Source organism: Trichechus manatus, unplaced genomic scaffold, assembly GCF_000243295.1.
Source record: "Trichechus manatus latirostris isolate Lorelei unplaced genomic scaffold, TriManLat1.0 scaffold00012, whole genome shotgun sequence".
Classification (NCBI taxonomy): domain Eukaryota; kingdom Metazoa; phylum Chordata; class Mammalia; order Sirenia; family Trichechidae; genus Trichechus; species Trichechus manatus.
In genome coordinates, this window is record NW_004443948.1 from 285915 (window position 1) to 309355 (window position 23441).

Consider the following 23441-nt stretch of genomic DNA (forward strand, 5'->3'; position numbering starts at 1 on the left):
AAATTACCGGTTGTTTTGTCTCCCGCTGGATGCTCCGTGAGGCTGCTTTCTTGTACCCCGTTTGGTGGTCTCCGATAGGAGTCCAAGATGGCGGATCCGTGCTGTGTTAGCTGGTAGAAGACCTCTGCATGAATCTCTCCTCGCTCTCCGTTCTCTGTCAGTTTTCTCACTCCATTTGGTGCTTGGCTGAGTTTTTTGTCTCCTCATTTGACATTTTAGGGTTTCAGGATTGTTGTATTCTCTGTTCAGCTTAGTTTTACAGATCTTTGCTGTGGAGGGATGGCGTGGTGCTTCTGCCTGGAGCGCCATTTTTCTGCCTATGTTTTATTGACTATGCAAAGGCATTCGACTGTGTGAATCTTAACAAATTATGGATAGCACTGCAAAGAATGAGAATTCCAGAACACTTAATTGTGCTCATGTGGAACCTGTAAAAAGACCAAGACGCAGTTGTTCAAACAGAACAAGGAGATATTGCATGGTTTAAAATCAGAAAAGGTGTGTGTCAGGGTTGTATCCTTTCACCATACTTATTCAGTCTGTACGCTGAGCAAATATAGGTAGTCCCTGACTTAATGACAGGGTTCTGTTCCAATGAATCCACTGTAAGTCAGTTCTGATGTAAATTTAATACCTTTTTCTTTAGTTTTCATTATTATTGCCTTTTAGCTATATAAATTTGAGAATCTGTGCATGAACATCTGAGAATGATAACAACGGCAAATTAGTTGCTGCAACATTCTATATAGTACATATTACTAACGATAAGATGTACCCCTCCAAAAAAAAAGTCATAAAGTGTGGGTCATTGTAACTGAAATACATCATAAATCGGGGACTACCTATAATCTGAGAAGCTGGACTATATGAAGAAGAATGCAGCATTAGGATTGCAGGAGGATTCATTAACAAACTGGAATATGCAGATGACGCAACCTTGCTTGCTGAAAGTGAAGAGGACATGAGGCACTTACTGACAAAGATCAAAGACCACAGCCTTCAGTATGGATTGCACCTCAACATAAAGAAAACAAAAATCCTCACAACTAAACCAATAAGCAACATCATGATAATTGGAGAAATACTGAAGTTGTCAAGGATTTCAATTTACTTGGATCCACAATCAATGCTCATGGAAGCAGTAGTCAAGAAATCAAAGGACACATTGCATTGGGCAAATTTTATGCAAAAGACCCCTTTAAAGTGCAAAAAAGCACAGATGTTACTTTGAGGAGTGAGGTACACCTAACCCACGCTATGGTCTTTCCAAACACCTCATATGCATTAGAAAGCTGGACAGTGATTAATCAGGTAGATAGAAGAATAATTGATGCATTTGAATTATGGTGTTGGAGAAGAATATTGAATATACCGTGGACTGCCAGAAGAAGGAACAAATCTGTCTTGGAAGACTTACAGCCAGAATGCTCCTTAGAAGAGAGGATGGCAAGACTTTGTCTCATATACTTTGGACATTTTATCAGGAGAGACCAGTCCCTGGGGAAGGACATCATGCTTAGTAAAGCAGAGAGTCAGCAAAAAAGATGAAGACACTCAACAAGATGAACTGACTCGGTGGCTGCAACAATGGGCTCACACATAGCAACGATTGTGAGGATGGCACAGGACCAGGCAGCAATTTGTTCTGTTGTACATAGGGTTGTTATGAATCAGAACCAACTTGATGGCACCTAACAACAACATAGATAAATGATGGAATCACACTCAGAGTGGCAAAATGCTCACAGTAACAAGACATGCAACGAGAGAACATCAGACCCAAGTCCCTCATCTCATACTCCAGTATGCGCACTCACTGAATGTATAATAGAATGTGATTATCTTTCTCTTTAACCATGTGTTTCCCAAAACTTAAGTGCTTGTTCAGAGGCGATCTGAAGTTACGTCTTGTGGTAGGCAGAACTCTAAGACAGCCTCTAAGTCTCCCACTCCGTGTGGCCTACACCCTTGTATAATCCCCTCATATTAAGTGTGGGCAAGACCTGCGATATGATGGGCTATTACTTCCATTAATGGGTTATGGATCAGTTGACTTCGAGTTAATCAAAAGAGATTATCCTAGGTGAGCCTGATCTAAGGGGACTCAGACCTTCCTGAAGGAAGATATTAAGAGATTCACAATGTGAGAGTGGGCTATGGAGGGGCCATGTTGCAAGGACCTAAGATCAGCTTCTAGCTGCTGAGAGTAATCCTGGCCAGTAGCTAGAATGAAAACAGGAAACTCAATCATACAGCTGCAAGGAAATTAATCCTGTCAACAACTTGATGGAGCTCAGAAATAAATATTTTCCTAGTTGAGCCTCTAGATGAGGACACATCTGGCTTACACCTTGATGTTAACCTTCTGAAACCCTGAAAAATGACCCAGCAAAAACACGCTGAACTCTTGACTCACAGAAACTGTGAGATAATAAATTTGTGTTCTTTCAAGCCGATAAATTTATGGTGACTTGTGATGCAGGAATAGAAAACTAATACATCTGTTTTCTATATATCAGGCACTATGATAAGCACTTTATACTTTTAATGATCTTTTAATTATCCCGTTGTAGAACTGAGTGACCTGATGTTTAAAGAAGTTACATAACTGACCCAAGGATGCTTAACTAGGAAGTGACAGAGCCAGGATGCACAGTGATTAAGCGATTGGCTGTTAACCAAAAGGTTGGCAGTTCAAATCCACTAGCTGCTCCTTGGAAACTATATGGAGCTATTCTACTCTGTCCTGTAGGGTCGCTATGCATCAGAATTGACTTGTTGGCAACAGGCTTGGGTATTTTTGTTTGTTTCTTTGTTTGTTTGTTTTTACCAACAATAACCATGTTCTTAACAAATTGCTATTTCTTCATGGCTGTTAGGGAATTGGACATTCTTCTCTGGCCTTACCACCCCCACTAATGTTCTGAATATCAAACTCTGTGCTTTCATTAAACTCTGTGTATATTTTTATTCCTTTCTGCTGAGAACTTTCTTACTTTATTAACTGTCTTAGGCTGGGTTCTCTAGATAAGCAAAACCAGTAAAGCATATATATATATATAGAGAGAGAGAGAGAGAGAGAAAGAGATTTATATCAAGGAAATGACTCACCCAGTTGTAGAGACTGGAATGTCTCAAGTCTGTGGGTCAGGATAGAGCCTTCTCCTGATTCACATAGCTGCAAGGAGCTTCCCAAGATCGTCAGGTCACAGAGCAGGGCTCTTGCCCACAGGCTGCAAAGATCAGTGAATCACAAGATCAGCAGGAAAGACCACAGGTAAGCTGCTAGCTCAAGTCCAAGAACTGGAGGTCAGACGAACAGGAGCCAGGTACAGGATCCAGAGCAAGCAAAAGCCCACGAGCCTTGTCAGAATGTCCATTTATATTCAATGCAGGCCACACGCCCAAGGAAATTCCCTTTCAACAGATTGTCTATGCACAGCGGATCCCATCATGGAGGTGATTACATACCAAATCTCAACCGGGAAGTGATCACAACATTTTATGACTGCCAAAACACTGAGAATCATGGCCCAGGCAAGTTGACACACAATCTTAACCATCACATTGACATTGAAAAGAATCCATTAATTAATTTCATTAAACATTTATGAAACACCTATTATAGCAAAGCATTGAATGAAATGCTAGGGGGATTCAAAGATTGATAATAAAGCCCCTTACCCTCAAAGGTTCTTGCAAACTAGTGGCAAAGCAAACTCACATACAAATACCACAAAAGAGAAAGTAAAGAGTTAGGATGGAACTACCTAGCCTCAAAATTCCAAGAGAAAACGTTCATCTGATAATTAGTCAGATAAAGGAACATTTATAGAATAAGATGCAGAGACACATTGATATGCCCACTTCAGATGAGATTTTATATTTATAGGAATTTCCTGGTTCCATAAGGATTGAGAGATAAAGGTACCCTCCACTAATTGTAATGCCTACTTCTAAAACTTAAGATGATAATAGTAATAGCTGTCCACTTACTATGGGCTAAGCAATGTGCAAGTACTTAGAAGTATTACCTCATTTAGCTCTCTCAAAAACCTATAATATAGATATTATCATCATCATCATCATCATTTTACTGATGAGGGTACCAAGGTACAAAGAAGTTAAGTAACTTGCCTAAAGCCAGACAACTAGAAATCAGAATCGAATTCAAACTCAGGTAGTTTGACTCTGGTACATTCACCCTTAACCAATACATTATCTACAATATGCCCATTCCATTGAAAAGGCTGATGGAGCAGGGGTAAACCCGTTGCCATCCAGTCGATTCCGACTCATAGCGACCATATAGGACAGAATAGAACCGCCCCATAGTTTCCAAGGAGTGCCTGGTGGATTTGAACTGCCAACCTTTTGGTTAGTAGCTGAAGCAAAAGTCATGAGGAGAATGGGATAGGTGAAGAGAGAGGAACAGATTACTGCTGCAATCAACTATGGAATCTAGCTATAAGTTTCTCAGCACCCAAGGCAAAATGGGAAAGAATGTGATTTACACAGGCCTCGTAATCTGAAAAAATTCACTGAAACCTAAGAGAAATTAATAATTAAGGTTCTTACATGGGGGGCTTTGAATGGCATAATACACAATGTCTTACATAGGATTTTTAAAAATGTGCTAAAATTGGGACTCTTACTTAAACCAAGAATAAAATAGTAAATTGAAGTTCTGTGAAGGCACGAGGAGCTGAATTAATGTAGTACAGTTATGTACCCTTTTACTTACCTTGACACAGAAGGAAATGGCTGCATGGCAGTGGTTTTCCAAACTACAGATCACAAACCATTATGGGTTATGAAATCAATTGATTGGGTCACAGTCAGTTTTAAAAAGTAGTGTGTGTGTGTATGTGACTAAAACTGAACTAAATATAAAATATCATTGTGCATCTTAACTTTAAGGATAAATATTGTTTCATATAATTTTTTGTATGTCTATGGGTTTATATGTGTGTGTCATCTTATAAATGTGGTTTATTTAAAAAAAAAAAAGTTTGAATGCCATTGCTGTGGCTTAGACTATTCATCCTGACTATCAGTTAACGCAGCTGGGCTTTTGTCAAAAGCTCTATCAAGAGTATGAGGTTGAAGTCATTAGCAAGTGCTTGGAGTGCAGCGTTTTGAGTCATTGATTAAAAGGAGAACCTCCTGCTTTAGATTCCAGGCATACAAGTGGAAAGGAAGTTGTTTTATAATTAAAGAGGTTTTTATTTGTGCTGAGATGTAGGAAAATCTCATTTCTGTACAGAGGGGGACTGAAGGACACTGGGCAGGAGTGACAAAAGCATTTCTCATGAAGCAGCCTGTCTTAGTTAACTAGCTCTGCCTTAACAGAAATACCACAAGTGGATGGCTTTAACGAAGAGAAATTTATTTTCTCACAGTCTAGTAGGCTGGAAGTCCAAATTCAGGGCGCCAGCTCCAGGGGAAGGCTTTCTCTCTCTGTCAGCTCTGGAGGAAGGTCCTTGTCATCAGTCTTCCCCAGTTGAGGAGCTTCTTAGCACAGGGTCCAAAGGAAACGCTATGCTCCCAGTGCTTTCTTGGCGGTATAAAATCCCAAACTCTCTGCTTGCTTCCCTTTCATCTCTTGAAGATAAAAGGTGGTGCAGGCCATACCCCAGGGAAATTCTCTTTACATTGGATCAGGGCTGTGACCTGAGTAAGGGTGTTATATCCCACCCTAATCCTCTTTAACATAATCTAATCTTGCCTCATCAACCACAAACAGAGATTAGGATTTACAACACTTAAGAAAATTATATCAATTACAAAATGGAGGACAACCACACAATACTGGGAATCATGGCCTAACCAAGATGACACATATTTTTGGAGGACATATTTTCAATCCATGACATAGCCTTTGATCTATTCAAATGCTTAATGCCCTCCATATTCCCCCCACCATATTTAGGGTGACCATGTGGCATGGTGTGCCCAGGACAGTCCAGGTTTACCTCCCTCGTCTTGGTGCAATTATTAATAGCTTGTCCTTCCACTCCAAAAATGTCTTGGTTGGGTGATAAATTACATGACTGTCCTTTCCAAAATGCAAGGAACAAATGCCCCTGGCCTGGAAAGAAATATTTGTAGAGAAGGGCTGTGTACCAAAGCTGTCGTATCCTTTTATTTAAACTATGACTTCCCTGTGCTTCTCTTTCTTCTGGCAAACCCTCTAAGACATACTTATCAGAAGAAGCTGCATGTTTTTGTATTCAGGAGTGTCAATAAAGACTAGAGCAGTGTTTCTTAGGCTGAAGCTCAAGGACTTGGGGGTTCCCAAACAAGTCTTAGTGAATGGAGCTCCCAGTGAGAATTTGGGCAATTTTATATTTCATTTTGAAGCTAATCTAAGTTTTAAAAATATAATGTAAGCCTAATCTGTATCATCTGGATGGTCACTATGAGATTTCAGTACTTAAGAAGGTGTTTCTGTTTACCATTGTTACAGCAGTACTACTGCAGTATTTGTTTGATAATAATTTAAAGAGACCTCAAAGGTGTTATTACTACACACATTCTGTTTTCATGAAAAGCTGGAGACAAAATGGTATTACAGAAAACCACAAACATGAAAGTTTCTCTGTAGTTCAAACAGAGAAAATTGCTGGAATAATTGAGACAACATGGGATGCATGATAGCCTAGGTATGCTGAACTCCGAGGGACCTATGCCTTAACAGTAAATATCACACTGGATTTCAAGTGGCAATGTAGTTGCAACAGAACAACATCATTTGAGATGCTAAATTGATGTCATTTATCTCAACTTTATTTTTCAACTTTTTAAAAATTTCATAGGATTTTAGAGTTGTATAAGAATTATATGTATAAAGGCTTTTATACATAGTTCTGTCCATAATTAAATAAATACTTTAATAATACACTGGGGCTCAAGAGAATGTTTTTGCTCTTTAAAAAGGGTATCTATATTACCAAAGTTTGTGATACAGAAGAGTGAAAAATACCATGCTTGGAAACAAGCCTCGTTTCCTGGGAAAGAGAAACAGAAACAACCAGTTTTTCTGGCATGTTGGCTTAAAAGAAATACCAGCTTAGCAAAAGGAATGTAATTGCCAAGCATGTAAACATAGTCAGTTGTCTTCTTCAAGTAGGCTACTCGTCTGCTTCTCCCTCGTCAGTCCCAGTTCCCACTCAGACCTTACTCTCTCCTATTTATCAACTCCCTTTAGACCTACTTGGAGACTTGGAGGCACAGTGGTTAAGAGCTCGGCTGCTAACCAAAACATTGGCAGTTCAAATCCACCAGCTGCTCCTTGGAAACCCTATGGGGCAGTTCTGCTCTGTCCTATAGGGTTGCTATGAGTCAGAATGGACTCAACGGCAAGGGATTGGTTTTTGGTTAGACCTACTTTGGTTCTCATCTATTGTCTATTTTCTCCCTTGACCTTTGTACAATGTATTAGCCTTCTGCCGCAGCCTCAGATTCATAGATCAGAAAACGTTTTAGACCATTCCCAAAGCCAACTCTTCAGACGAAGATTAGACGACTATAAAACACAAAATAATACTTCTGAAGAGTGTGCTTCTTAGTTCAAGTAGATACATAAGACTAAACAGGCAACTCCTGTCTGAGGCTAGATGAGAAGGCAGAAAGGGATAGAAGCTGGTTGAATGGACACGGGAAACCCGGGCTGGAAAGGGGGAGTGTGCTGTCACGTTATAGCAATTGCAACTAGGGTCACATAAAAATATGCGTATAAATTTTTGTATGAGAAATTAACTTGAGCTGTAAACTTTCACCTAAAGCACAATAAATTAAATAAATAAAAAGAAAACGTTTTAGAAAGAGAAGAAACCAAAATCAAACTTGCTGCCATCGAGAGAAAGAGAAGAGTCTGGATTAAATAAAATAACAGGTATGTAAATACTTAGATAGAGGCCCTGGTGGCACAAAAAAGTTGGTGGTTCAAACTCATCCAGTGACTCTGTGAGAGAAAGACCTGGCAATCTGCTTCCGTAAAGATTACAGCCAAGAAAACCCTATGGGGCAGTTTACTCTATCACATGGGGTCACTATGAGTTGGAATCTTGATGGCACCCCACAGCAACAACAAAAAAATACTCAGAACAATGCCTAGGATATAGTCATGGTTCAAAATATATTAACTTCCCATAGAGATAATCTGTCTTCCTTTAAATATGTGGCACAGTGGTTAAGAGCTACAGCTGCTAACGAAAAAAGGTCTGGGCAGTTTGAATCCACCAGTCACTCCTTGGAAAACCTATGGGGCAGTTCTACTCTGTTCTATAGGATCACTCGATATTTGACAGTAACGGAGGTTAACCAAAGTTAAGAAAGTGTGAGAGAGCTATTTAATGTCACAGAGCAAGTTAAAGGCAGAAGTAGTGCTAGAACACAGTAGTTTACACTTTTCCAAAAAAAAAATTTTTTTTTTCTGGAATAACTGATGAGTTTATAAAGAATAAGATTTTCCTATAGTTTCTGCAAGTGCTACTTTAATAATCTATTCTTTGACTGTCCTTGATATGCTGAAGTACAATTTTTCTATTTTAAGACATTCTCATCTGCTGTTCTGCCCTTGGATATTCCTCGTAGGTTTGAAGTATCCTCCAGAAGACAATTATGGATTTATCCATTGGCATTCCAATGAATTATTGAGCCTACTTCATTTTGAAAATTTCCCACACTGTATGCATGCCTAAGCATGCCCATAATATAGTGGGTTCTCTATTTAATTTACATCTCTCAGTCCAATGCACAAAGTTTTGAAAATGGTTTGGTTATTCTTTCAGTTCACGAAAAACTAAGTGTTGCAGCCTAAAATATACCTATGTTGTTTCCAGATAGGAGTGTAAGAACACGACTGTATTTTGAAATATCTAGCTACTGTGAAAAAATAACATCAGATCCCCTAGTAGAAAACAAAGAGCATCCAACCAATGAGCTGGGGCACTTTATACATTGTGATGTTAGGTTTCTCCAGTAGCATTATTCTAATTTTGATGAAGAAACTAAAGATGTAACTCTGTGTGTGTGTGAGAGAGAGAGACAGAGAAGAGAGAGACAGATAAAGCAGAGAGTGAGACAGAGCAGAGAGAGAGAGAGGGAGAGAGATCTCAAAGCAAGGAATCCTTGAATAAAATGCTAAAGGCTCAGATTTCATCTCATACGTAATGGGAAATCATTATGGATTGAATTGTCTCCCCTAAAAATACATGCTGTAAATCCTAACCTCTGTGCTTGTGGTTATAATCACACTTGGGAATGGGTTGCCTTTGTTACGTTAATAAAGCAGCATTAGTGTAGAGTGTGTCTTAAATCAATGTTTTACAAAATATAAAAGGAATAGATTAAGGAAGCAGTGATGGAGCAAGATAGATGCCAAGCCACATGGAGATCTCCAAAGAACCAGGAAACAGAAGTTGAAGAGATAAGGACCTTCCCTCAGAGCTGACAGAGAGAGAAAGTCTTCCCCTGGAGTCAGCACCCTTCGGACTTCTAGCCTCCTAAACTCTGTTAAAGCCACCGACTTGTGTTATTTCTGTTACAGCAGCACTAGATAACCAAGACAGTAGGGTAGTGACAGGACAAGGTTTTGTTATAGAAGAGCTCTTTGGCTGCAGATGGAGGGTGGACTTGGAGGTATGATCGGCAGGTAAGAAGCGTTGAGGAGAAAATTCAATGGCCCAGGTGATCTTACCTAAAGCAACATCAATGGTACTAAATAAGAGAGAAAAAAAAAAGATAGGATTTGGTTATTATCTAGATGTGAGACTGAGGAAGAAGAAAGAAAAATGTAATACATGACACCAAGGCTGGATGGATGGTGAGGCCTTTAAATAAAGTGGGGAGGAGTATGAATCATGAAAGGTAGAGATAAGTACATTCACTCTGATGGCCACAATTTTCTGAAAGGACTAGGAAGTAGGGGCGTTTTCTGAGAGAAAAGATGGGAGGGTTTATATAGAAGAGTTGTCAAGACTAGTGGAAGTTTGGAAAAGCCACTAATGGGAATGGAAAAGGAAGCTGGCCATGGAATAGCCAAGGTTATCAAGCATTGTAAAAGTCATAGGAGAGTCTGGTAAGCATGAATTTATAGTGACATTCTGCAAAGCTGCATGATTTTCTTTTTTCCAAACACTGCTCAGCCATCAAGGTATAGCAGTAGAAGCACGGACTATATAGGACTGATCTAGAGTTGCAAGTTCAAATAGCAAGTGAAGTTGGAATGTAAGAGCATGAGGGAAGTGAAAGCACTGTGAGAAACAAGGTTCAAGGCGTCAACCACAGGGACCAGGACAGATAAGAGGGAAAGGAGACCAGTAGAAGAAAGAATACTCTCAGGAGGATAAAGGTGTCAAGGGAATCAGACTGCAGTTTTAACGAGAATGAGAGAGTAGAACACTGGAAGAACAGAAAGCACTGAGATTAAAGTTTTCTAAGTGGATGTTATGGATAGAGTTGTGTCCCCTCAAAATATGTGTTGGAATCCTGACCCCCATACCTGTGGATGTAACCATGTTTAGAAACAGGGGTTTCTCTGTTGTTAATGAGACCATATCAGTGTAGGGTGTATCCTAAACTTAATCCCTTCTGAGTTATAAAAAGAGTAGATTGGACACAGATTCAAGAATACTAGAGAAGACAGATGGCATGGGAAGATTAACAAGAACCACGAAATACCCAGGGCTAACCAACAAGGAAGGAATCTACATGGCTGAGACCCTGATTTGAATTTTTAGCCTTCAAAACTGTGAGAAAATAAATTTCTGTACTTTAAAGCCACCCAAACCCATGGCCATCGAGTCGATTCCAACTTCCAAGGAGCAGCTGGTGGATTCGCACTGCTGACCTTCTGGTTAGCAGCCGAGCTCTTAACCACTGCGCCACCAGGACTCCTAAAGCCACCCACTTGTGGTATTTATGTTACAGCGGGGCTAGGTAACTAAGACAGTGGAGAAATTCTAGATCTGTCCTGTCCAATATGGTAGCCACTAGCCACATATGGCTATTTAAGTTTAAATTAATTAAAAGTAAATAAAATTAAAAAGTATATTCCTCAGTCACACCAGCCATATTTGAAGTGCTGAATAGCAACACATGGCTATCATATTGTCCATATTGGACAGTGCAGATAAAACACTTTTATCATTGCAGAAAAGTCCCTTGGGCAATGTGGCTCTAGATAAAGCCAAGTTCTAGGGAATGTTCATGCATGTGAGTTGCTGAAGACAATGGAGACAAAAGTCATTGAGGGAGAGGCAGTTAAGGAGGATAGGATACTGGATGGTATCCTATCAGCCTGGAGGATGGCATGAATTCAGATGGATAAGCTATGAGCTAGATGCTAAAATTCTCAGTGAATGTAGGGTGTCTGACCAGATAGATAAACTTTGTTGGGAGTTGTAATGTGCTTCCTGGAAGTACCCTAAAGACTTTAGGCCTTATCCTAGTGTCCCTTGCTTCTGAAACAGGCTTAACTGATGCAATCTAGTCCCTGTTCCAGAATGGATGTCCCAGATCCCACTTACACCTTTCCACGGTCATTTTCCTAGCTCAAAAACCACCTCTTAGGAATCGATATCGTTTCTGCCAACTCAATACTGAAGGATGGCAAAGGCATTTACTGCTTTAACTCTATATGATCAGGTTAAGTAGGAAGCTGAGAATAGTGAATCTATTGGCATAGCTACAGTTTCACATGGAAGCTTTAACAGGGATTATCTGTAGCATAGCTGTTAAGAGCTATGGCTGCTAACCAAAAGGCTGGCAGTTCAAATCCACCAGGTGCTCCCTGGAAATTGTATGGGCCAGTTCTACTCTGTTCTATAGGGTCACTATGAGTTGGAATCGACTCGACGGCAACGAGAGTTTTTTTATCTGTACAAAGAGGAGTCCCTGGGTGGTGCAAATGGTTAACGTGCTTGGTTGCTAACCAATTTGAAAGTTCCAGTCCACCCAGAGGTGCCCTGGAAGAAAGGCCTGGCGATTTACTTTCAAAAAATCAGACAGTGAAAATCCTATGAAGCACAGTTCTATTCTGACACACAAGGGGTCACTACGAGTCAGAATCGACTCCACAGTAACTAATTACCAGTTTGATCTGTACTAAGATATATAGCAGATGCGATCTTTTATTAAAGAACATAGGTAGTTTGATTTGTGAGTGTTTGTTGTGTTTATTACAGGAGACCTGGGCGCAGTGGTTAAAATGCTCAGCTGCTAATCAGAAGGTTGGTGGTTTGAATTCACTAGCTGCTTCGCAGAAGAAAGATTGTAACCGTCTGCTTCTGCAAAGATTTAAAACCTTGGAAACCCTATGAGGCAGTTCTACTCTGTTCTATCAGGCCACTGTGAGTTGGAATTGACTCAATGGCAATAGGGTTTGTTGTTGTTTGGTTTTTGGTTGTGTTTTTTAAATAAATGTGTTATAATCCAGGACTTATATTGTTTTTTTTAATGATCAATTCAAGAGGGATGCCTATCAATGTGGAAAGGTATAGCTAGTTATGCTCATGGCTAAAAACTTCACATGGAACAATTTCCAGTGGCACCATCACGTCCCTTCCTTCCTTTTTCTTGAGTCAGCAGCTGTGAGCTATGAGCCCACAGTAATCCTCCTACTAAAATCAATTCCTGAGTCAGCACAAGTCCTGCAGTCCTCTCATTCCTCCATCCCTCGGCCCACTGATTACTGCAATGCCAAAAGGGGAAAAAGGTTGGCCATTTTGGAAAGGTTGTTAACGTCTTGTCTGGATGAGCAAATGCAGAATCTCTTTTCTATAACTTGATAATTATACGCTGAAAAAGCCCAGTCCCTCTTTTCTCCTTTTGCCAATGTTAATCTCTCTTTGTCCATTCTTACTATCATCTGCAATTTTACTCCTACTTGTTTTTCAGAATTAGGAAAAGCTGGGTGCTATTGTCCTGTTTCTTATTTTCAATAGGCTATATGTTTTTAGTCTCTTTGTTGATTCTGCTAGGTTGTACAGTTATTTGTGTGTAATAGGCTCTTCCTTAGCAATATACAGTGAAAATTCTTTTTGACAAGCCATAGCAAGCTTAATTGAGTCATGATGTATGCCATTAAAAAGCTTCCAATGAGGCAAACAGGCCTTTTTCTAAGGTAGCATATACTTTCACTGGGTTTCAACATGCTATATGGTCTCACATGACTAAGGAAATTACTTTCTTCATTTGTGACAAGTTACAGAAAGCTATAGAGTTAGTATTTGAGTTTGTTAATTAAATTTTAAAGAAGTATTATCTCCACTACGATTTTTCTCTTCTTATATATAGTGAAACCTATTTTTTAAAATCTTAGCATTGAATTATAGGTCAATTTTAAAAAAAAATTTTTACTGTATCGTTTAATCACTCCTAATGAGAACCCCAAATCAATTAATTTTAAATTTTTATTTTATTTTAATGTCACAGGAAAAGTAATATTGATAGAAACTATTTTGTCAAGGCAGTATTTCTGATTCTCTCCCATTGACTTTACAGCTTGGGGCCATTCCAAATTCTGACATGACTTTTAATGTTTTCAGGACTGATGCTGTTGGGGCTTTCAGCACAAGTAGTAGATTATTAGCATACATTCGTTAACCCGCGAACATCCATCTGAATATCCTTCAGATGCCCATGAGAACCGGGTGATATTATAGCTCCAATGTCAGCATGAAGAGTAACAGCAGTAATGGGCACCATCCTTACTTCCCTCCTCAATGCAGCAATAAGACAGCAAGAGGAGATTGTAAACCATTGATCTGAACCATATAAATGGGTTAAAAATAAATTATGCTATCTGTTGTATCTGTTCCCAGAGCCAAATTTACCTAACACATAATACACATAGTCCCATTTGATTGCAACGAAGGACTTCTTGGCATCTAACAAAAGTGTTGCTACTGGTTCCAATTTTCTTTTAGTATTCAGGTGGGTTGCATCAGCCTATGCAGATTATCTGATGCTTACCTCGAAGGCATAAAGCCCTCTTGGGTAAGGGTCTACTAGATTTGTGTTTATTTAGTCATATAGAAAGTGTTCTGGTATCTATTTTATTTCATACCTACCCACAGTGTATAAAAAGATATTTTTCATAATACTGCTAAGAAGATAACAGACAATCTTGAGTTTGAGGCTATATGGACATATGTAATAGGATAAAGGACTGTAGGCCACCTTGATTCCAAACCACAGATAATATTTGAAGCTTAAAAAATTCACTACAAACCATTTAAATGCATTAAATTTGTTCACAGTCTATTTCTGAAACCAGTGGCTGTTCAGTGTGCTGATGGAGAGAGAAGTTCCTGTGTTAATAAGCAACCTAAATTTTTACAAAACTATTTGAAAGTAACTCAATGCCACAGAAAGTGATATCAATTATTTCTTGCTTTTCAAATGACATTACAAGGCTGCCCTGAATTCCTACTCTTCAGTTCAACATCTGCAAAGAAAAGAAAGGCACAGAATACCTCCATAGGAGAATTCTGGGTATTGCAATCACAAGAAGCACTTCTTATGAACATGTCCTGAAATATTTTAAAGATTTTTTTCCACATATTGATTAACATTCCTATGCCCTAGGAACAGGGAATTTCATACAGGTAGAAAACTGAGCAATGGAGAATAAGAGCAAAGCTACTTGATAATCTTGAAGGTTCCTATAGCAGACAGCATGTGAGGCAGACAGCTCAGTGCAGGAAGAGAAGCTGGGCTTTGGTGCTGGCTTTAACCTTGGCTCTACCCTTTGCTTAGCAGTAGAGCCTTGGCAAACAATTAACAGCACTGAGCTCTGGTTTTCTCATTTACCAAACGGAGGTTACAATACCTACTCATGGAATTATTTTAAAGATTAAAAAAAAAAAAAAAGATAAGGAATGTCATCAAATATTTAATGTTCAATAAATGTTAGCTGTTTCATTACAATTATTAATAATAAAGTGAGCTATATATACATATATATTTGCATTTTTCAGTACTTATGGGAAAGTTTAATCTTAGACTTCATGACATTTTATTGGGAAAATAATGACATGCAACAAAGTACCCTGTGAAAGTTTGTGATTAACCCACACTGAATAATCCCACCTTATAAACCTATAGTATCTTAAGGTAGGATTTCAAATTGAAAACAAGCCAAGGAACATAAACTAAGAAAAAAAACATCATTTCCATCATCATTAATCTTCTGTATTAACCCAGCATATCTGATAAGTGGATTGGGTACATGAGATCTATCTTTACTTTAAACATATCAATTAGATATAAAAGGGAAAAAAAATTGCCAGTGCAAGGAAGGTATGGAAAAAAGGTTCTTCCTAGGACTTCCCAGTTACATGAACCCAGATATATATGCTTGCAAAGCAAAAAACAGTTAATGAGCAAATAGTTTCTAGTTTAAATGCACGGAATGTAATGAACAACTGAATAAGATTCAGCTGCAGCAGAATTTTGTATTCCTATCATCAGAAATATTAAGTTTAAAGAAGCTAAATTCCCAATAGATATAATCTTTTAGAATATGCTACATAATTTTTCTTAATAGTTAGAAAAATATGTTTGGACTCTAAGTGAGGCAGTTTCTGGAGAAAGAAAACACATGATGCAAACTTGAAGCTAAAACCCCGAGTACATATACAGAAGTGTACACAATATTCCCAGGGTATACGTAAACAGGGAGAGCCACTTAGTAAATGGTATTGAAAAGCTACTGGGGTTTGGTAGTAGTATAATCCACTCTCATTAGGCATCTCCCTCTTGAGCATTAATATAGGACATCATACTCTCACATAACATTTCATAATGAAGTGACATAAAAAGCCCCTTCAGATTGCAACTGTAAGATAATCAGGTTCTGTACTGCTCATTATGACTGCAACTATGTAAGAAAACTCTCCAAATATAGTCCCATTATTACAGTTATTAATCATTATGGTTTTGTTTCCAGTACTTGCTTCATAGCCTGCTGGATAGACTCTAGTATTCTATAAACTGAATGTCGAAAGTCAAACATGTGCATGTCAATCTGCTGTTTTAATGGCCTTTCAAAATAATTTACCCTTTCAATTTGTATTTGTGAATGCAAAAAAAGGGGGGGAAATTTAGCTGATGTCAAGTCACTGACCTTTGCAATAAACAGAAGATAGTCCTTAACAGAAAACAACTTGGTAAATAAGAAATCTATTTTGCTAGGACTCGAAATCGTGCTGCTTAAGGAGTTAGTCTCAGAATACCAATCAGTTCTTAAAAAAGGGCAGGGGGGGTGGGGGAGGAATCCTAAAAATCTGTATATTTGATGAGGAAAATGGTAAGAGGGCCAGCAAATTTTTAAAGGTTCAAAGAACTAACCCTCAGTGGCTAGAATATCTTTCTAAACATTTTATGCAGAAAAATCATGTATTCTGATTAATTTAACGAGAATATGCCAAGTAAAAGACAGCAGATTTACTGTACAGAACAAACACCATCTGCACCACCTTAGGAAAAAAAAATACACCTGAGAAATTCTCAAGCCCAGATTCTGAGATGCTGAAGTATTTACTAAATAGAATTCCAAAAGTGACTGCAGTTATTTAAATATTCATACAGAGAGCTCATAAAAATAAATATAATGATACATTAACATGGTTTACGAAATGCATATTGCCAACTTCACACGGTACACAGTTTTTTCAATTTAGCTACATACATAGGGCCCCAGGCTTTGCCTTTATCTGGAATTACCAAGAGCCCACATTCCTGGCCAGTGTGAGCAAATGTGAAGTCTTGGGAACAAGTCTGTGCCATTCCTTTAATGTCCACAGGCATGATGTTACTGTAGGAGTTTAAAATTTCACTAATCACATCTTGATTTTCTGCCTTGGAAAGTGTGCATGTAGAGTAAACAAGTAACCCTCCAGGACGTAGGGCCTTAACTGCAGATCTGCAAGAAATCATAAAAATGCAGAAGATGAATTAAGCAGGTACATTAAGAGGAAAATAATGGGTCCGAGGGTGAGGAGACTTGCATACTTGAAGCTAACCTTACAGACTGCAATAACTTTGGATGTTTTTTAGCTTTACAATTCTTTCTAATGTATCCCTGGGGGACTGGGAAACTATTAACTGGGATCAATCAGCATGGGAAATAGAGAGAGAAGTGTTGTGTTTGACTGGTTGGTAGTTTTGTTCTCTTAAGGGTAGGGTAGGAGGATACAAAGTATGGAATACTTTACCTTTGGATACAGATATTTTTATCCAAAGATATACCTATCTTTGGATATGCCAGAACATTGTCTGATACAGTTGTGAAAGAGGAGCCTCAAAGGTCCAAGGCATTCAAAATACACAGTGGCTACAACAATGGACTTGATGGTGAAGATGGCACAGTACTGGGTAACATTTCATTCTGTTGTACATGGGGTCACCATGAGTTGGAGTCGACTTTGTGGCAACTAACAACAACTTTGAATATACTCAGTTGTGTTAACGGATAGGTAGGAAGGAGCCTCTGAACTTCAGGAAAGAGGTTCGGGCTCAGAGTGATAGTTGATGTCATGGGGATGAAATTTCTCAGGAAAAAGGCAAGAAGAAAAGTGGACTAAAGACAAACACTCAGGGAATGCCTGTATTTAAAGGGAGAGAGAAATTTGAACGGAAATTAAGACGGTTTCATCAGATGAATGATTAGTGTGAGGGGAGAGACTGGAAGATTTTTTTTAAGTGGAAGATTTTTTTTCTTTTTTCTTTTGTATCTGTAGATGCAGACCTAAAGAACAAAGGTCCTAGGACTCCAGAATGCAAATGGCGGAGTTAGCTTCAGAAAAGAAAAGATTCCAGCTCTTCATCTGAAACAACATGAGAGCATGAACAGGGATGTTTGAAGGTAGATGGAAGTTCATGATATACAGCTCTGATACAGTGGCATCAGAAGCCAGGTCATTTACTTAGAGATGAAACTAGAAAATTTTCATCTTGATGCAGTGGTAGTGATGATCCCTAAGCAATTATCTATCAAGTTTTTTTTTTTTTTTTAAAGAAATCACGTTCCAGGACCTCTACTGGTTTTGAGAGCATATTGAGCCCCATGTCTCACATCTGTATCTAAACAACTAGAACATACTATTAACATAAATTCAAAATCTGTGTTCCAGGTTTGATGATACAAAGAATGATAAATTCTAATTCAAGACAAGCAAACTGATGACAATATTGAATTCTACCCGAACCCTGTGATTCTGGAAAATAGGGATAGTTAAAGAAATCCCCCCACCCTAAGTGTGCAGTACTGTTTCAGAATTAACTGATGGAAAGAATGAGATTAGGGTAAGAATACAGGGTGTAGCATGGTGTATAAGTGAGATAAATCCTAACAAGAAGTCAGTAGTCAATGTCTGAAGTTGATAAATAAAAAACATAGGATAGACATATTATTTAGAGATTTAGGAGTGACCTGGAGAAAAAATTAAAAACAGGAATACTTAGAAGTGGTTGTCTCTGAGAAGTAAGACCTGGGGAAGAGAGGAGTGGCAGGGGAAAGTTCATTTTTAATACAAGCTCACTTATATTTTTAATTTTCTACCTATGCGATGCATTTCTATGACACAACAAATTAGAGATATGACATCAGTTTTTGTTTTTTTTTAATTTTCTGTTAAAGAATTGCTTCTCTAGAAAACATACTTTCTGAGGTTCCAGATAACTACAATTTTATGGTATGCAGAATTTCTAGTCTTCCCATGCATTCATTTATTGATAAAAATATATTTTTGGGATGCCTACCACCAAGTATCAACTTACCCTTTGGTGTTTGTTGCTAGACTTAGAAAAAAAAAAAATTACATGTGTGTTTTCCTTAACTTCTCACCATCCTCTATATATCCCCACAGGAACAAAAAAGGCTCATATTTAGACATCAGAGATGTGAATTGTTAATGGGATAGCTAGTACTCTGTGGTAGGCAGAATAATGGCCCCCAAAAGACCTCCACATCCTTATCCCCAGGACTGTAAATATGTTACTTTACCTAGCAAAAGGGACTCTGAAGATGCAATTAAATTAAAGGTCTTTAGACAGGGAAATTTTAATCTAGGATAATTTTATCCTAGATTATCCAGGTGAGACCTAGTATACTCACAAGGGTTTTTATAAGTGAAAAAGGGAGGAGGCAGAGTTAGAGAAAGACAAGTGATGACAAAAGCAGTGATAGGACTGCTGATTGAGGACCAGGAGCAATGGAATGTGGACTTTTCTAGAAGCTGAAAAAGGCAAGGAAATGGATTCTTCCCTAGAGCCTCCAGAAGGGATATAGCTCTGCTGGCACCTTGATTTTAGCTCCATGAGACCCATTTTGAACTGCTGGCCTTCAGGAGTATAAAATAATAAATCTGTGTTATTTTAAGCCACTAAGTTGGTAGTAATTTGTTATAGCAACAAAAAGAATCTAATACATACTCAGTAATGGCTTTTTTTACAGACATACACTAAGACATCTGCAGATTTTGCTAAAATTGTGTAACTTATCATAACTATGCTCATTTTGGATCATTTTCTCCTGACTATAGCAATGGGTATAAGATTTTCTAAAAACTGTTAGATTACTGTGCAAGGGAAATATCCAGTATTTGAATACAGATATCTGTAAACTCTCATTAAAAGTACTTATTTTGGTCCTAGTTCCACAATTAGCAAAGCTAATGCTTAATCAAGTAAATATGATTCTTTCTCATTACAGCTGTATAAAAGTACATAAAAGTCCCATCATTTACAAACAGTATGTTCCTGCTTGATGTAAATTTAAATTAATTTCTGTAATGTTGCCAATGCTGGCTGACTCTTCTTTGTTTTCATTCCAACATTCATTATTTATCTTTCTAGAATTAGGGCGGTATAAATGATATAAATGATTAAGCAAAAGAACTGAACAAAAGATTTCAAAGGGCAGCTCAAGAAGACAAACTGAAGTATTATAATGAAATGTACAAAGACCTGGAGATAGAAAACCAAAAGGGAAGAACTTGCTCAGGATTTCTCAAGCTGAAAGAACTGAACAAAAAAATCAAGCCTCGAGTTGCAATATTGAAGGATTCTATTGGCAAGATATTGAACAATGCAGGAAATATCAAAAGAAGATGGAAGGAATACACAGAGACACTGTACCAAAAAGAACTGGTTGACATTTAACCACTTCAGAGGTAGTGTATGATCAAGAATCGATGGTACTAAAAGAAGTCCAAGCTGCAGTGAAGGCACTGGAGAGAAATAAGGCTTCAGGAATTGACAGAATACCAATATGAGAAGGTTCAATAAATTGATGCAACACTGGAATCACTCACCTCTCTATGCCAAAAAGTTTGGAAGACAGCTACCTGACTAAACGACTAGAAGAGATCCATATTCGTGCCCATTCCAAAGAAAGGTGATCCAACAGAATGTGGAAATTATCGGACAATATCATTAATATCATATACAAGTAAAATTATGCTAAAGATAATTCAAAAATGACTTCAGCAGTACATCAATAGGGAACTGCCAGATATTCGAGATGGATTCAGAAAAGGATGTGGAATGAGGGATAACAGTGCTGATGTTAGACGGATCTTGGCTGAAAGCAGAGAATATCAGAAAGATGTTTACCTGGGTTTTATTGACTATGCAAAGGCATTCGACTGTGTGGATCATAACAAATTATGGATAACATTGTGAAGAATGGGAATTCAGAACACTTAATTGTGCTCATGCAGAACCTGTACAGAGACTAAGAGTCAGTCATTCAAACACAACAAGGGGATACTGCGTGTTTTAAAATCAGGAAAGGTGGGAGTCACAGTTGAATCCTTTCACCATACTTATTTAATCTGTATGCTGAGCAAATAATCTGAGAAGCTAGACTATATGAAGAAGAACATGGCATCAGGATTGGAGGAAGACTCATTAACAGCCCATGGTACACAGATGACACAACCTTGCTTGCTGAAAGTGAAGAAGACTTGAAGCACTGACTGATGAAGATCAAAGACTACAGCATTCAGTATGGATTACACCTCAACATAAAGAAAACAAAAATCCTCATAAGTGGACCAATAAGCAACATCATGATAAACGGAGAAAATATTGAAATTGTCAAGGATTTCATTTTACTTGGATGCATGATCAACACCCGTGGAAGCAGCAGTCAAGAAATCAGAAACCAAACGACGTATTGCACTGGGCAAATCTGCTGCAAAAGACCTCGTTAAAGTGTTAAAAAGCAAAGATGTCACTTTGAGGACTAAGGTGCGCCTGACCCAAGTCATGATATTTTCAATGGCTTCATATGCATGTGAAAGCTGGACAATGAATAAGGAAGACAGAAGAAGAACTGATGAATTTGAATTATTGTGTTGGCGAAGAATATTGAATATACCATGGACTGCCATAATAATGAACACATCTGTCTTGGAAGAAGTACAGCCAGAATCTTTCTTAGAAGTGAGGATAGTGAGACTTCATCTCATGTACTTTGGACTTGTTATCAGGAGGGACCAGTCCCTGGAGAAGGGCGTTATGCTTGGTAAAGTAGAAGGTCAGTGAAAAAGAGGAAGACCCTCAATGAGATGGATTGACACAGTGGCTGCAGCACTGGGCTCAAACATAGCAAAGACTGTAAGGATGGCACAGGGCCAGGTAGTGTTTCGTTCTGTTGTACACAGGATCGCTATGAGACAAAACCAACTTGATGGCACCTAAGAACAACAACAACAACATAACTGCCCGCATTAATTTCTAAACAAGGAAACTGTGTGTGGCAATACGATGGCCTTTTTTTTACAAACTGGGTTAATCCCAAGACCCTAGGGAAAAATGTGAGGGATTCCCATCAAATGACTGTTGCTGTTCTGCTGCAGCTGGTTGTTTAAACACCTATTTATCCTCTTTCTTGTGATAGCTATAAATTTCAAAAGTACCATATTACTGTATTAAGAGATCAAAGAAAGCAGAATATCTGCAAAAAGCTCACCCCCAGGGTTTATACAGCCAGGAATATTTTTTGGACTGAGAATTACCTTATGCCAGAGATGACATCTTGCTCATTAACTGAACCAGTCCATGTTGAGGTCCACCACTGGTTTTGCAGAAAATATAACAGCATCTCTATAATTAGCATTTATCAATACACATAATAGTTTCTCTACTTTTGGTACATAAATGACAACGGGTACTCAATTTTACTTAAGGCTCTGACTTCAACAACTTTATAATCATACTAGCTCAGTGATTTTAAAAAGCAATACTTCTGGTCTTGATCTTCTATAAAAATTAAAAGATAAATTTAGTATATCTTTTATAACTTACTAAATGAAAATTAACACACTTCTAAAGTATAAGTACCTATATATTCAGGACCCTGTCCACTAAAGTAGTGCATACGCCAAATTATCTGCTTCCATAACTATTCACAAATATTCTGAAATAGTCTACAAGAAACAAGTAATATATTATCAGAGGTTTCATCAAAATCATAAACAATAGACTATATATGACTATAGGAACCCTGGTGGCGCAGTGGTTAAGCACTCGACTGCTGACCGAAAGGCTGGCGGTTCAAAGCCACACACCGCTCCAAGGGAGAAAGATGTGACAGTCCGCGCCCATAAACACTATGAGGCAGTTCTACTCTGTCCTGTAGGGTCATTATAAGTTGGCATTTAACTGGACAGCAATAGGTTTTTGTTTTTGTTTTTTTTTTAATACGACTGTATATGTATTTCTAGGACAGTTAGTAGGATGTGAAAAGGTGAAAAGGACTCTTGTGGGAGAGAAATTAATACAGTCACAACAGAAAAAAGTACCACAGGATTGCTTTGTTGGTTTTAACAAACTCAGTAAGAGAAACAATATTTTGCAGGGAGAAAAAAAATTTTAAATTACAGAGACTAGAGAAATACTAATAAACTCTGACAAAGTTGTGGTGTTGACTATATAAAAAGATAAGACAGGATTAGAAAAGAGAAAAGACATGTTGGATTGGGTGAATTTCTATGCCATGCACAGTTATTCTTCTTTCCTGTTAATGTTGTTGTTGTTGGGTACCATTGAGTAGATTCCGACTCAGTGACCCCATGTGAAAAGTAGAATTGCCCCATAGGGTTTTCTCGGCAGTAATCATTTTTTATTATTATTATGCTTTAAGTGAAAGTTTACAGTTCAAGTCAGTTTCTCATATAAAAGTTTATATATACATTGCTATGTGACCCTAGCTGCAATTCCTATCACATGACAGCACACTTCTCCTTTCGACCCTGGATTTCCCATGTCCATTCAACCTGCTCTGTCCCTTTTTGCCTTCTTTTTTTTTTCTATTTTATCGTACTGCAGGTGAAGGCTTACAGAACAAATAGTTTCTCATGAAACAGTAGTACACATGTTGTTTTATGACATTGGTTAACAACCCCACAACATATTAACCCTCT

At 38.2% G+C, this 23441-nt stretch overlaps 1 protein-coding gene across 4 annotated transcripts in view; it reads right to left on the bottom strand.

Annotated features, from left to right (window-relative positions):
- Positions 1-370: 370 nt before the first annotated feature.
- Positions 371-23441, bottom strand: part of NSUN3 (NOP2/Sun RNA methyltransferase 3) — a 93299-nt gene continuing 70228 nt past the window's right edge. For 2 of the 4 annotated variants that reach the window (XM_023726620.1, XM_023726619.1), the window contains exon 6: positions 12356-16933. In XM_023726620.1, the coding sequence (XP_023582388.1) occupies positions 16663-16933 (271 nt within the window). In that variant the 3' untranslated portion in view covers positions 12356-16662. Of the gene's footprint in view, positions 429-2749; positions 3234-12355; positions 16934-23441 lie in introns of those variants that run through there. The other 2 variants (XM_023726622.1, XM_023726621.1) reach the window with 2 other exon arrangements.